The 12,705-nt window shown below is 41.3% G+C and overlaps 1 protein-coding gene across 1 annotated transcript in view; it reads right to left on the bottom strand.

Annotated features, from left to right (window-relative positions):
* Positions 1–9,089: 9,089 nt before the first annotated feature.
* Positions 9,090–12,705, bottom strand: part of ALX1 (ALX homeobox 1) — an 81,407-nt gene continuing 77,791 nt past the window's right edge. The window contains exon 4 of the mRNA XM_069627741.1: positions 9,090–9,817. Coding sequence (XP_069483842.1) covers positions 9,497–9,817 — 321 coding nt within the window. The 3' untranslated portion in view covers positions 9,090–9,496. The remainder of the gene's footprint in view (positions 9,818–12,705) is intronic.

Below are 12,705 nucleotides of genomic sequence, written 5' to 3' on the forward strand. Positions count from 1 at the left end.
CATCATGTGAAGTTTGGAATGGTCAGGGGAGCCAGTTACAGTTCAGATGTTTTCACATTATAGATAGAATACTGGGGGATTCTCGCAAGATTACTGCAATAGTAATGCAAGACGCATCCGGAAATGAAAATGCATAACATACAGAGAGAAAGGGAGTAATGGGAGGAGGCCATAGAGGTAAAAATCAACTGATGTAGGAGGGGGGACTTAGGGAAAAGCAAGGAGACACATGGGGAGCGGCTGTGAGGATGTTTAAATTTCCGAACGGCATTGCAGTAATTAGCACGAGATTATCAGAGTAATTATCGGGGGAATGGAAACTGAAGGAAAAAATTCAATGAGGGGACATCTGTTGTGATCACATCTACTAGGCAGGGGGGAATGGGCCTTTGTGCCTGTGGCCTTGGTCAGTGGGCCCCAAAAAGATGTATTGGTGAAACATGTGCAGCGGCCATGGCGAGTGGGCTTGAAAGAAACCTAGTGTATTAAAATATACAGTGAGCACGGCTTAAGTCATGCTCTCTGGCCATGGCCGAAGGTCATGGTTAGTGGGCCCCAAGGAAACCCATAGGTGGCTGTGGCCACTGACCATGGCCAAAGGCCATGGCCATTGGGCCCTAAAGAAGCCTGTTAGTGCAACATGTACAGTGGCCACGGCCAAAGGACATGGCTAGTGGCCCTTGAATAAACTATGGTACAACAAAACCCTTGAATTGCATTGTATAAACTTTAGTTAATGGACAGTTAAGGTGATCAGGTGCAATGAAACAATACTCTTGAAATTCAGAGGATGTGGGGAGTGATGATCATCTTAACTCAGCGTCCCACCTGTTGCAAAGCATATACATAACAGATGGAATTCACAATGACAAACAGAATTAGAGACTGGCAAGGGCAAGAAGATCAGTGGCTTGAGCGCTTGCTGCTGCAATCTGTGTATGATCTGCACGTCCCAGGCTAGAATCCCGGCAAGGCCAACTCAGTCTTTCATCCTTCCGAGTTCGACAAATGCGTACCAACTCTGCTAGGGTGTTATGTGTGTATGTGTTCTATGTAAAGCGCGTAGTCATAAGCACAATATAAATAACACATCATTGGATCCTATTGGTCATCAACGGTGGGGGCGCCAAGTTAAGATGATCATCATTTCTGTGATGAATCCTGTGGAGTCATCACTAATACCCAGCCTAAAGTATCGTCCCATGTGGCCAGGGGGAGGCAGCCGCTACCTGATCCTGACCCTGGGGGTGGCATTCAGAGTGCAGATCATATGGGAGGGGGTGGCTGTCAGGAAGATGTGGTGACTCCATCAGAAGAGGCATGGTATTCCTCCCTCTCATGTGAAGAAGACCCTATAATTCCAGAGTTCCTAATGGCATGTTTTCATTATACAGATCCCTCTAGTTGTAAAACCTTGAAACCCATTTTTGTCAATAGCCCTTGGAAGAATGCCATTCACACCTCATATTTATATAAAACACACTCAACATCTCCTGTTTTTGATGGTTTTTATTCCTACAAAGATTTTTAAAAAATAGCCTTGAAAAGTCAAAAGCTCCTTTGGCCTTCAAGTCCAGCCTCAAGTACTGAGTCGAGGAAGATGAAGAAGCTGTTAATAAGCAATGAAAGAAACATCAAGATGAATGTGTGGAATAGTTACCATTAAAGGTGTACCGAATAGTAGATTTCATCATTCGGCTGAACACCAAATAGTTGGACAAGTATTCGGCCGAAGCCGAATACAGAGCCAAATAGTGGAAATTTTTATGAATATAGTTATGTAGACAACAAAAACACTTTGTAAATTAAAAACACACTTCAAAATGTGTATATCCATTCTTTATTGGATTTCTTTTCTTTGTGGTCTACAGGGGGTATTTGTATGAACCCTGAAAGGAATACATCATCAGAAATTAAATAACAGCACAGTTTGTATTTTTGTGCATTAATAGGTATTGTGTGTGGGGTAGGACCCAAGTAACTAAGCCTAGCCCAAAGGTATAGGATGCATGTATGCAGTAAGGGGAAACCGGGATGTGTGTACTTGTACTTTCAAACATTCTTTTTGGGCCTGCCCACCTTTAGCCTTTTGGCTCCAGCAAGGCACTGAAACACAAAAGGAGTCATTACATCAATTAACACCCTGCTGACTGGTTACTGAATACAAACCCTTGGGATGATAAAGCCATTCATTCTACCTGTGGTACTGAGTAGGGATGAGGCATGTGAAAATGTCTTTTCATTAATTGATAGTATGTTTATTTCTTTTTCAGATGGGGTATTTATGTAGTGTTTTGGGGCACGGTAAAAGACACTAGACAAAAATATATAGGGAATGCTGAGTCCTCCAAGGTTCTCGGCTAAACATGTAGGGAAGGGGCAGTGCTGATTTACAGTTCTTTTATATGCATGTGCATGTTTATTTTACTTATTTCTTTCACTTGAACCTCCATTTGGTCCAATGTTCCTAAATTGTAAACTTGTATCTGATTGTCTTTATTACACAAATGTCCCTGTTTTGTTGGGAGGAATATTTCTGCAGCCACAGACGAGCATTTTGGTTAAATAAAGATAGCCACGCTCTTTAGTAACATCTGTCACTTTTACTCACGTCAACAAGGCTCATATTGGTAATACATGAAAGTTGGAGGACATGAATTGGAACCTATGTTTTGATATTATTAGCACATCTCTGAGGCAGGCACATTTCCCACTCAGCCATCTTACTTGCTTTATAACCTTAGCTTGCAGGCTTAATACAGTTCTTTGCTGCAGGCACGCTACCTCCGGAGCTATTTTCACTCAGGGTTTGGAACATACTGGGATTGGATCTCTGTAACAGCTATAATAATACACTTAATTATATTATTTGGATTGGGAACTAGTGGGATTGGATCCTCAGATTTCTCACACAGGTCATCAGCAAATCATTGAGCACCTAAAGAAAATACAATTTTCAATAGCGACTTAATGAACTACTGTTCCAGCTCAATGGCTTTCAACTGTTAAATATAGGGGGAGACAACCTCAACCCTCCCCAGCAAACCACCAGATGAAAGTCTGGCTGTCCAGCACCTGAAGGACAGCGACTTTGTTTGCACTTTCACACCTATGTTCTGCCTGTAATCAATCAAAAATGTGACAGCAGCATTTGTTTAATGAAAGCAGTACTTAATGGGTTTTGTAAAGGAAACTATTCAGCTTTGAATGATAATTAATAAAGTATTCGGCCAAAGCCGAATAGCTCATTTTCAGGCAGAATTCGGACGAATACTTACTCAAAGCCGAATTTCGGTACACCCCTAGGTACCATAATAGAAATCAGTTGTGCAGCACATTTAAACCTAAAGGAAATCTTCCATTCAGAAGAAGAGAAGGAAGCTGCAGACCAAGCAGAGTGGTAAGTGGTACAGGTGACAGAAACAGACGTGAACAGGTGACCCGTGCTGGGTGAAGCAGATGCTTACAAGCACCCGCTTGGAAGCACACCTACCTGGAGGGATGTGAGACCGGGAAAGGTGTCTCTGCTGCTTCAGAGAGACTGGTGGAAGGTCATTAGCCACGCGGTCCAGCAAAAACCCTTCAATTTCACCAAGAAACAAATGCGTAGCCAACGCTGGAACCAAGTGAGGGTCAGCAAAGCTGGAGAACCCTTCCAAGAGTTGCATTTCACTGCTGCAGCGTGCCACATTCCAGAGATGCCAGCAAATACTGGTGAGACTGTCATTGAGTGTTTGGGACCTGGGGTATGTGGACAGGCATTTGGACAAATTAATACATCTTTTGAATACCAAATAAGAAAAAAGAAAAGACATAACATATATAGATCCTGATGTAAGAGAGATAAATATGGGGAAAGCTGGAGTAAATGTTATCCTCAGCAAATAAACAAAAGGCAAAATGTGTACAATTCTTGTTATGTGAGAAGTCAATTTTGGGAAAATTGGAACAAGCATTGCACAAGCAAAGGAGTACTAATGAAGAAAGCCTATCTCCATATATGAGATGTCAAAATGGGGGAAGCTAGAACAAGTAGTACCTGAAGCTAAAGTAGAATAAACAGTGAAGAGGTACAACTGTGTTATACGAAAAAGGAAAGTGAACATTGTGGGAAGTCCTGGTGAAAGAAAGCATCAGGCAGTCAATCCGGTTGGGAAAAGATACCTGGCAGGATAGTACACCAGGGCATCTGCAAGACCCAGTAGGGGAAGAAAACAATGTGAACTTTGTGAGAAGTCCTGGTGAAAGAAACCATCAAGCACTTGGTCCTTTTGGGAAATGATGCCTGGCAGAAGGGGGGATTCCTGGTGGGGGAGTATACCAGGTAAACTCTGCAGACCCTATGAAAGGAAAAGACTTTATGGGGAGGATACCGGGCAGGAGAGTACACCAGGAGATCTAAAACCTTATTGAAGAAGAAAAGACACGTTTTGCCATCCTGAACAAAGACACATTAAAAAAGAGACATTTCATCTACTCTTAAAAACTCATTGGTGAAGAGACATTCTGTCCACTCTTAAAGGTGTATTGTTTGAGAAAGACACTCTTGCTATACTACCTGAAATAATCCTGGGGAAGGGAATCCAGACACTGCATTAGGAGACTATTTGTTGGATTTCCACATTTGATTTTTATACACTTTTACTCAATCAAAAACAGAAACACGTACCACACACCTTTGTTCACTTATAGTGTGAGGGTCAGATACCTTTTGGACACAAAGACTATTAGTATAATTTTGACAACGAGACACAGACTGATCTTTAGTTTTAGTTTCCTAGGTAGAGATGTGCTCTTTGGGATAGTGACAGAAAGGCCTTTATCCAACCCTTTTATTTTAATAAAGATGTCTGATGTTGAAACCATTAAAACTTTGTGTCCGCCTCTCATTTCTGACCACTCACACTTCCCACACCTGCTGAATTTCAAGGGTTTTGTTGGCACGACAATGGCTGTCATTGTAATTGTAAGTCATATTACCAAGCATATCACAGCAACAGTAAAATTGCTATTTTTCTGCTGGATGTTTGATAGAACATGGGAAATGAAGTTACACACTTACTGCTTGTGGTCCAATTAATGACCTAGTGGATTTGGCCCCCCTCTACACAAAGATGATCACTTAATTTGTACCTTTGGACCAAATATCGTATTTGACTTGTGTAGAGCAATGACTACGCTGAGCCTATGCATCGGTTTAAACATGTCAACGATGGTCTGGCGAAAACTACGTTCTCAGTTATTTGGAAGCCCTCTTAGATTATGGCAAATACCATGTTATTCTAATCACCAAATGTTTCAAAATATGAAGCAATTTGATCAGGTTCCAGTAAACTCCATGAAGTAGTGATACTCCTGATACTGAAACAATAAACCAATTTGTAACTTTGAAAAATAACCCATTGTTTCCACTTTGCTGCAGAATGCTAGAGGACTCCTCTCAAAATGTAGTCTTCACAAGCAGGAATTACACATGAAACTATTCTTACTTGTTTTGATTCTCTACACAATTCAACATGGAGATTGATCATTGCAATTGTTAGTTCAAGTTACCATCCATGGTTGTTCACTTGCCTTCATCATCTACAAAACATCATCACACCCAAATTCTCATCAGCATTTTGCTTGTTTTTGTTTATGGCTTTCCATGTTCATGTTATGTGCCAATAACATACCATTTCTAACTAGTGCATTTGCTTATAAGAGGTTACCTCAAATCGAAAGCTATACAATGGCCTTCATTATTAGTTAGGCAGTAGTGATAACACAGGCAGTATTCAGAAATACTGCTTGTTTTACTGCTCCACGTAATTATGGGTTTTGAAACCCATAACAAAAAAATCCAGCTAATTTCTGATGGAGGTATTGACTCTACAAATGTTGGCGGGAATAGGGTTAGGGCAATTACTGAATTCAGTATTATTGCTACTCCCTAATGAAGTCCAACGGATATTAGAATGGAGAGTACTGATAGCTGTAGATCGGCCATGAATCTCTCGGTCAATGAGACCCCATGTGTTTAAGAATTAATTTCATGTCTGCATTATTTAAGTGTTCCAAATCGAATGGCTTCAAGTATGGCTGAGAAGTTAAAATAATTAAACTAGGAATTGGCTTATAATGGACACAATGGTCTGTGTGTTTCCCTTTCAAAATATCTGCACATGTTTTATACTTTTGGATACAATTTCCTCCAGGAGGCATCAACACAATTGATTGATATTTCTTGGCATGATACCTCTACATAAATTCTGAAAGTGAAATAGGCAACAAGCAGCTAATGATGCATTGATGATAATCAGTACGGATATAAGGGGTAATGTTTCAAAAAAATTAATTCCAGGTATAAACAGGAAGAATATGTATTCCCATTAGAGCAGCTGCCTACTAGAATAGATCCTGAGGAGAAAAGTTTAGTAGATGAGCAATACAAGGATTCCCCATAACAGTTATAGAATAAGATAAGAGGATTATTATTGCATTCACGTTTATACCCCAGCACTACATTGGATATAATTATTTTTGATGTGTTTTCTAATACTAGAATTAAATAAATCTACAGTTATGATCACAGCAATGAAAAGAATGTTGGTCAAACCCTATTTGTCTGTGAACGACTTCAACTTCAAAATTCTGCCCAGACAATGAGAATTGTAATGTACAATTGATTCAGGTACACTTTCATATCCTCAATGTAGCAGGCAAGAGTTTCAGATGATAAATGTGATCCAAAGACCCATTTGGAGGGTCACTTGTCATATCATGTATTCTTCAACAATCTTTATAGTGATCTGCAGGGCACCGCAGCTTCTTGCAAATTACATGACACCTTCTTGTAGGATCCCAAGTGTTAAGTTCCAATAATCACAAAAGGGGCAGCAAAGACACAGGCCTAAGGACCAATTGAAAATTGATCAACCCACATTCCAGGGCCATTCCTATTTACACCTATTTTTGCTAGGAGTATTGGTTGCTTTTCCTAACACCAGCACTCAGTGGATGACTCAGGAGTCTTAACTGCTAGATCTTCTGTCAGCATAATAGTATAGCTAGTAGGCAGCACCAGCTGAATCGCCTAGTTCCACCAACTTTTCTTACCAGGGAAAGCCAATAGTGGTCAAAGGGGTTAGAACAATTAATGGCTGGTTAGGGTGCTCATGGCAGTTGGTTCCATTACATGATCAAAGGTGTTCAGTTACAAGTAAATTACTCGGTTAGAGGGACAGTGGCCCAAACAACTCCATATATCAAGTACCCCTGAAGAGTAGCCATCTCTTTGAAAACATGGGCAGGCTAGTGATATTTTCCTAACCAAAGCGTTTACCTTTTAATGTGCTTATCTCACATAGAGCTAAGTAAAGGCGTTAGTGATTAATTATAATTCAGTTCCCTCCCTTTCAGAACCATTATGACTGTCTGAAGTGTTCAATTAATTGTGTCTCTATTTTTCTGTGTGCAGATGATTGTTGTGCTGGTGTATATAAATGCTGGATGTCTCCACTGCTGTGCATTCACTCCCATTCCATTACAATGGTATTGGCATTCTGTATAGCCTTGTGTACCCTCTATAGTGTGATTCTGCTGTCCTTCTTTTGTTTCATTATTGTATTCATTGGAGAAATATGCTATGTCAAAGAGCACAGCACTAGCATGACTGAGAAGATACAATGCACATTCTTGCAGCATAGAAGAGCTGTGAATAACAGCTGTTAGTGTTACACAAACAAGTCCCAATTACTGTTCTAGTGAACAATACAATTAAAACGTAGCTGGCCACACTGGAGTTTTTAACCGTGAGAAAAAGGTTTAGATCTGCAGTCTGTTGAGCTATAGTCAGTGCTTTAAGTTGGCCGGGGCTAGCCAGGGTTGAGCCCGGCAGTCTCCAGAAAAGGCTCCTGAGCCGGGGCCCTGCCCGGGACCATCCCCGACTAGCCCCAGCCATGCTGACACCAGAGGCAGTCTGTGTAGCGGCCGCACAGTTACAAGAGCTGCCTGCAGGTGTCAGCACTTCGGATTAGAAGAAAAGAAAAGGCATCGGCTTTTCTTTTCTTCTAAACCCAAAGTGCAGACACCTGCAAGCAGCAGGTGCAACCATGCAGTGCGGGCTGCCTGATGGCCCTGTGCTCTGAAACAAAATGAGTGCTGTGAAGCCCAACTCTCCTTTTGTTTCTGAGTAAATAGCCATCACACAGCATGAAGCCCCTGTGCTCCTTACGCTGGCTGAAGGCTATTTACTCAGAAACAAATGGAGAGCTGGGCAGTCCAGCCCTCCTCCGGTTTTAGAGTACAGAGCCATCAGCAGCAGGCTGCCCTTTCATTGAAGGAGCCTGTGGTAAAGCATTGCACCATGTGGCTACTTGAATGAAAAGTCTGCCGGCTCGGTGTGAGCTGGGGCACACTGGTGTCACACCTTTGGTGTGCCCAGCCCCTTCTTCTGTTTAAAAGGAGGTGCTGGGTGCATCAAAGGTAATAATGCCAGTGTGCCCCAGCTCTGCTTCTTTTAGCAACCCCCACCCCTTGGGTGAGGGGGGTGGCTCTCGATAAGGGGCGTGGCCAAAGCACACCCGACTTAGGCCACGTCCCATAACGAGAGCCCCCCCTCAATTTCTAATCCCACTTAAAGCACTGGTCATAATACCAGTTGTAAACCCCTTTCGTTTTTTACATTTTTTATTTGCATGGGTAGAAAAATGTAAAGAATGGTATGGGGAAAGCAGTAATTGGGAACCGTGTGCATATTTTAATTTGAGAGTTGGTCCTATTTCAGTAGGTTTTACTCTCAATTATGAAAGAAAATAGATATCAGGCGACGCCCATGAATAGGAGCACACGACGCAATTTGCTAGGCCTTCCCGTCCACAATACGTGGGGGGGAATGTGATTTCCGACAGGAAAACGGATAATTTCATACATGTTGATAAAGTAGGTCTGTTTCCCAGTAGGTGGTCATCATGAATTACACAAAAGCTCACGCTTCTAGGACCAAATCAAGACAGCGCGCTTACACGGACCGGCTGTCCATGTGTGTGACGTGTGCCTCTTGCCTGAACATTTATCATCAAAATTACACATCAGAACCGGGGAACCAATTGTAAGAAATAATGTAATTTAATGTGAGCGACTGTAAAATGTAGTCCAACATACAAAAAAGCAGATACATATTAACAACTGATACAAATAATATGGAATTCAGAGTGAAATGGTGTTCAGCAGACGGATTGGTTTAACTGGTTTCCAGCTGAAGTATTAATTGCTTGGCTAAGAACCATGGTTTCCTCTAAAACAGGATTAATATAAAAGGCATCCGTACATGTGTTCTTCATACAATTATATTTACATGTCGTTTGTCTCTTAAGCACTTGGGTTGGCTTAATCATTTATCCTTGGTGTAAGCTGCTCCATATTGGTCCCTCTTGTGCAGCCTTTCAATATTATTTTTTAAAAAAAGAGGTTGATTTCCTTTCGCGTTGCTGTAAATAGAACAGAAACGCGTATTTTACATGGCCCAGGAGATGTTGGCTGCGTGCTCCTTGGCTTTCATCCGAAGTACCGCGATGCTGGAAGATCGCCTCTCGAATTCTGGCTTGGCTTCAAAAGAATGTCCGTTTGCAGCCCCAGAGAGCAAAGAGTCAGTGAAGAAATTGTTGAGGGGCACGTGGCCAAACTGGTTTTGGTGGTTGGAGAAGCCTGTGTACCCGGAGTCAGTCCGAGAGGGGTGGGAGTAAGGTGTCATGCAGGAGGAAGTGTCCCGTGGCAGCATACAGGAAGTGACCACAGGACTTCCTGCCGCGTTGCCTGTCCACAGATTGTTCTGGATCTGGAATGTACAAAATGAGACATTATATAATTGATGCACTTACTAACGTTTATTTTAAAAAAAAACTCAGCTATTGTGCATGTTAATAAAACCTGTTTATTTTAATAAGTCACGTTTCAATCTCTTCATATATAATTTCTGTCTGAGCTGTTTATGCTGTCATGTCATCATACTTTGCAAACGTACATTCTAGATTGCTTTTGAAAATGTAAGTTACTACTGAACCAGCAACTCTAAAAGCTCCCCCTTCATGCGATGTGAGAAATGCGTTTTTTCCTTTCATTGGGTTCCGTGCATCCCAATGAAACATTAGTATTGATATTCAGAGACTCGTTTGTATTTTGAAGAAGTGCATTACAATCTATTCATCTTGGTGTTGGTTAGTACCTAGTTTGGTTAGATCTGATGTCTAGTTGAACTATGTGCCAGTGAAAGGCAACTAAACCGTGAGGGTCTGTGGGTTGACTATGTGTGATTGCTACAGATTCAGTTTCCAGAGGAAATGTTGCCAGCAAAAAAGAAGTAACAAAATACAGCTGAAAAGTAGCCACAAATATAGTTCTGCTAGGGTCATTTATAGGGTGAGGGAGGGTTTTGTGGGCTTGTGATTGCCTGGTTTAGAGGTAGGATAGGGGTTGGGTTAGGGGCAGGGGTGGACTGGCCTATACGGAACTCTGGAGAATTCCCGGTGGGCCTCTGCACCCTGGGCCTCTTTTCTGTGGTATTTCCAAATTTTCTCATAGGAAAAGCATTGGGCTTGCTGAAAATGTGTCATTTGGGGCCACTTTGAACTTTATTTCCAGGGCCTCTTTTGGTCCCCAGTAATTATTTCCAGGGCCTCTTTTAGTTCCCAGTCCAGCCCTGGTTAGGGGTAGGGATTAGGGTTAAAGATTTTGATTAGAATCAGGGTGAGAGTTAGGGTCAGGGTAGATGCTGCAGTGCTGGTGATGTTATGGTTTGGTTAGTTTTTGGGGTAGATTAAGTGTCTTCTTATGAGTTATGGTAGGGGTTATGGTAAGGGTAGGGGTAGTAGAGTGGTGGTATGGCTGTGTGTTAAAGAAAAATCTAAGCAAGTTGGCGAGGGCTAGTGATGTTCGTGTAGGATAGGGGCTAGGATAAACCTAGTGATTAGAGCAAAGTGTTGGAGCTGCAGTTAGGGTAAGGTTAATGGTAGGATTAGAGCAAAGTTTTGGGTTCGGGCAAGGGTTATGTTATCTGTGACGAGCTGGTGATGGAGTTGGAGTTAGGTTCACTGTTCATTATCTATTGATTTTGTATTGAGCAACACGCAAATAAAATCCTTTAGCGCGCTTCAGGCTAAGTGTTCTGTAAAGGTTCAGGGTAGTAATTAGAGTTCGGGCAAGGTTTAGGGACAGAGTTAGGGTGACTGTGGAAGTTTCGTTAAAGGTTTGGGTAATTGTTAGGGTTAGATCCTTGTACTTTGGGGTATCTAAAAATAACTTTTTTGGTGACCTTATTTCTGACAACATTTTCACACTTTGCACTGTTTTAATAGAATTACTATATCTTTCTAAAGGACATTTTGCTGGCTACATTCTCACATGACTACATTTTCCTAGGGATATTTTAGCATAGAACCTTTTTCAATTTGTTGACAAAAAAATTAAAATAGAGGGGCTTACGGGTCATATTCCTTTTTTTAAATATAGACTTTTGGATCATATGCAATTTTTAAATACACAAGGAAAATACAGGGTCTAAGGAGCCAGAGTTATGTCAATTGAACAAAAATGACCTTAATCCAGTGAGATTGTTATGGAAAAACGTTTTAATTATTTGAGACTAATTTCAAGAATGCTGATATATTTTTATATTTCTACATGGCAATATGTTCATTCAATTTATGATACAAGCTTTCACAATATTGTTGAAAATATTTTGGACCTGAAGCTCATCTTCATAAGCAGTAATCTGTTTTTCGTGCTGTTTCTGAGCAAGAATAAGATGCTCTATTCTTTTAATTAAGATATTAGGAACATTTTAACGAGTAATGGTAAAACAGAGGTAAAACACAGACGGATGGATAGCAGCACATTCCTAATTGAGGGTCCTATCTGAAAACTAGTTCTGGGCACATTGTTCAGCTGAGCACTTAATTAGCCAGATTGTTGGGTGATTTAGTGTTCCAAAAGTTCTATTGGATTTTTTTTTTTTAATGGCCTGTGTAGTATCGCCAGATCCCCTCACCCCCAATAAGGGTTCGCATACTGCAAGCCCAGGCTCATTTGAATGTGCCGATAGCAACAAAAAGCAGAACCTGGACTTCTGCAGCATTACAGAGTAAACAAAGACAAAGGACTACCTCTTGCTGTAGTTATACAATTGAAATAACATAGGAAGAGGTCGATTTACTATCATGCCTACTCCGGTTAGGGACTTGGGACTTGGGAGCTATAGGAAGCCTGGCTAGTGCCAGGGGAAGGTTTTCAGTTAAAAAATAACATACCACTCAGTGTGAGGTTTGGTCTTCCTTACAGAGTGTTTTTCTTAAAAATATGTAAGTTGAGAAGGCACTTAAGTCAGGAGCCACAGTTCCCTAGGAAAATTCAGATTCTCCCTACATTTTGAGGACTAGTCTCATAAATATCCCCAACGGTCATTCTGAAAAAAATCCCTGAAAACCTTTGAGGCACAAATTAACAACTGAGATACTTATGCTTTTATCTCACGACGTATCCTGATTCATGGAATTATTTGCGTGTAGAACAGGGATTTTCGTGCCATTCTGCGTGCAAATCCCTGTTTGGCGAATGGGGTTTTGCTGGCAGAATGGCACACCAATCCCCGTTTTACACGCGCATAATTCCATGAATCATAGACTCAAAACATATTTCACCATTTCACGAGGTGTTAAGATCATGGACAAA

Source organism: Ambystoma mexicanum, chromosome 12 (assembly GCF_040938575.1).
Source record: "Ambystoma mexicanum isolate Mex_15411 chromosome 12, UKY_AmexF1_1, whole genome shotgun sequence".
NCBI classification, from domain to species: domain Eukaryota; kingdom Metazoa; phylum Chordata; class Amphibia; order Caudata; family Ambystomatidae; genus Ambystoma; species Ambystoma mexicanum.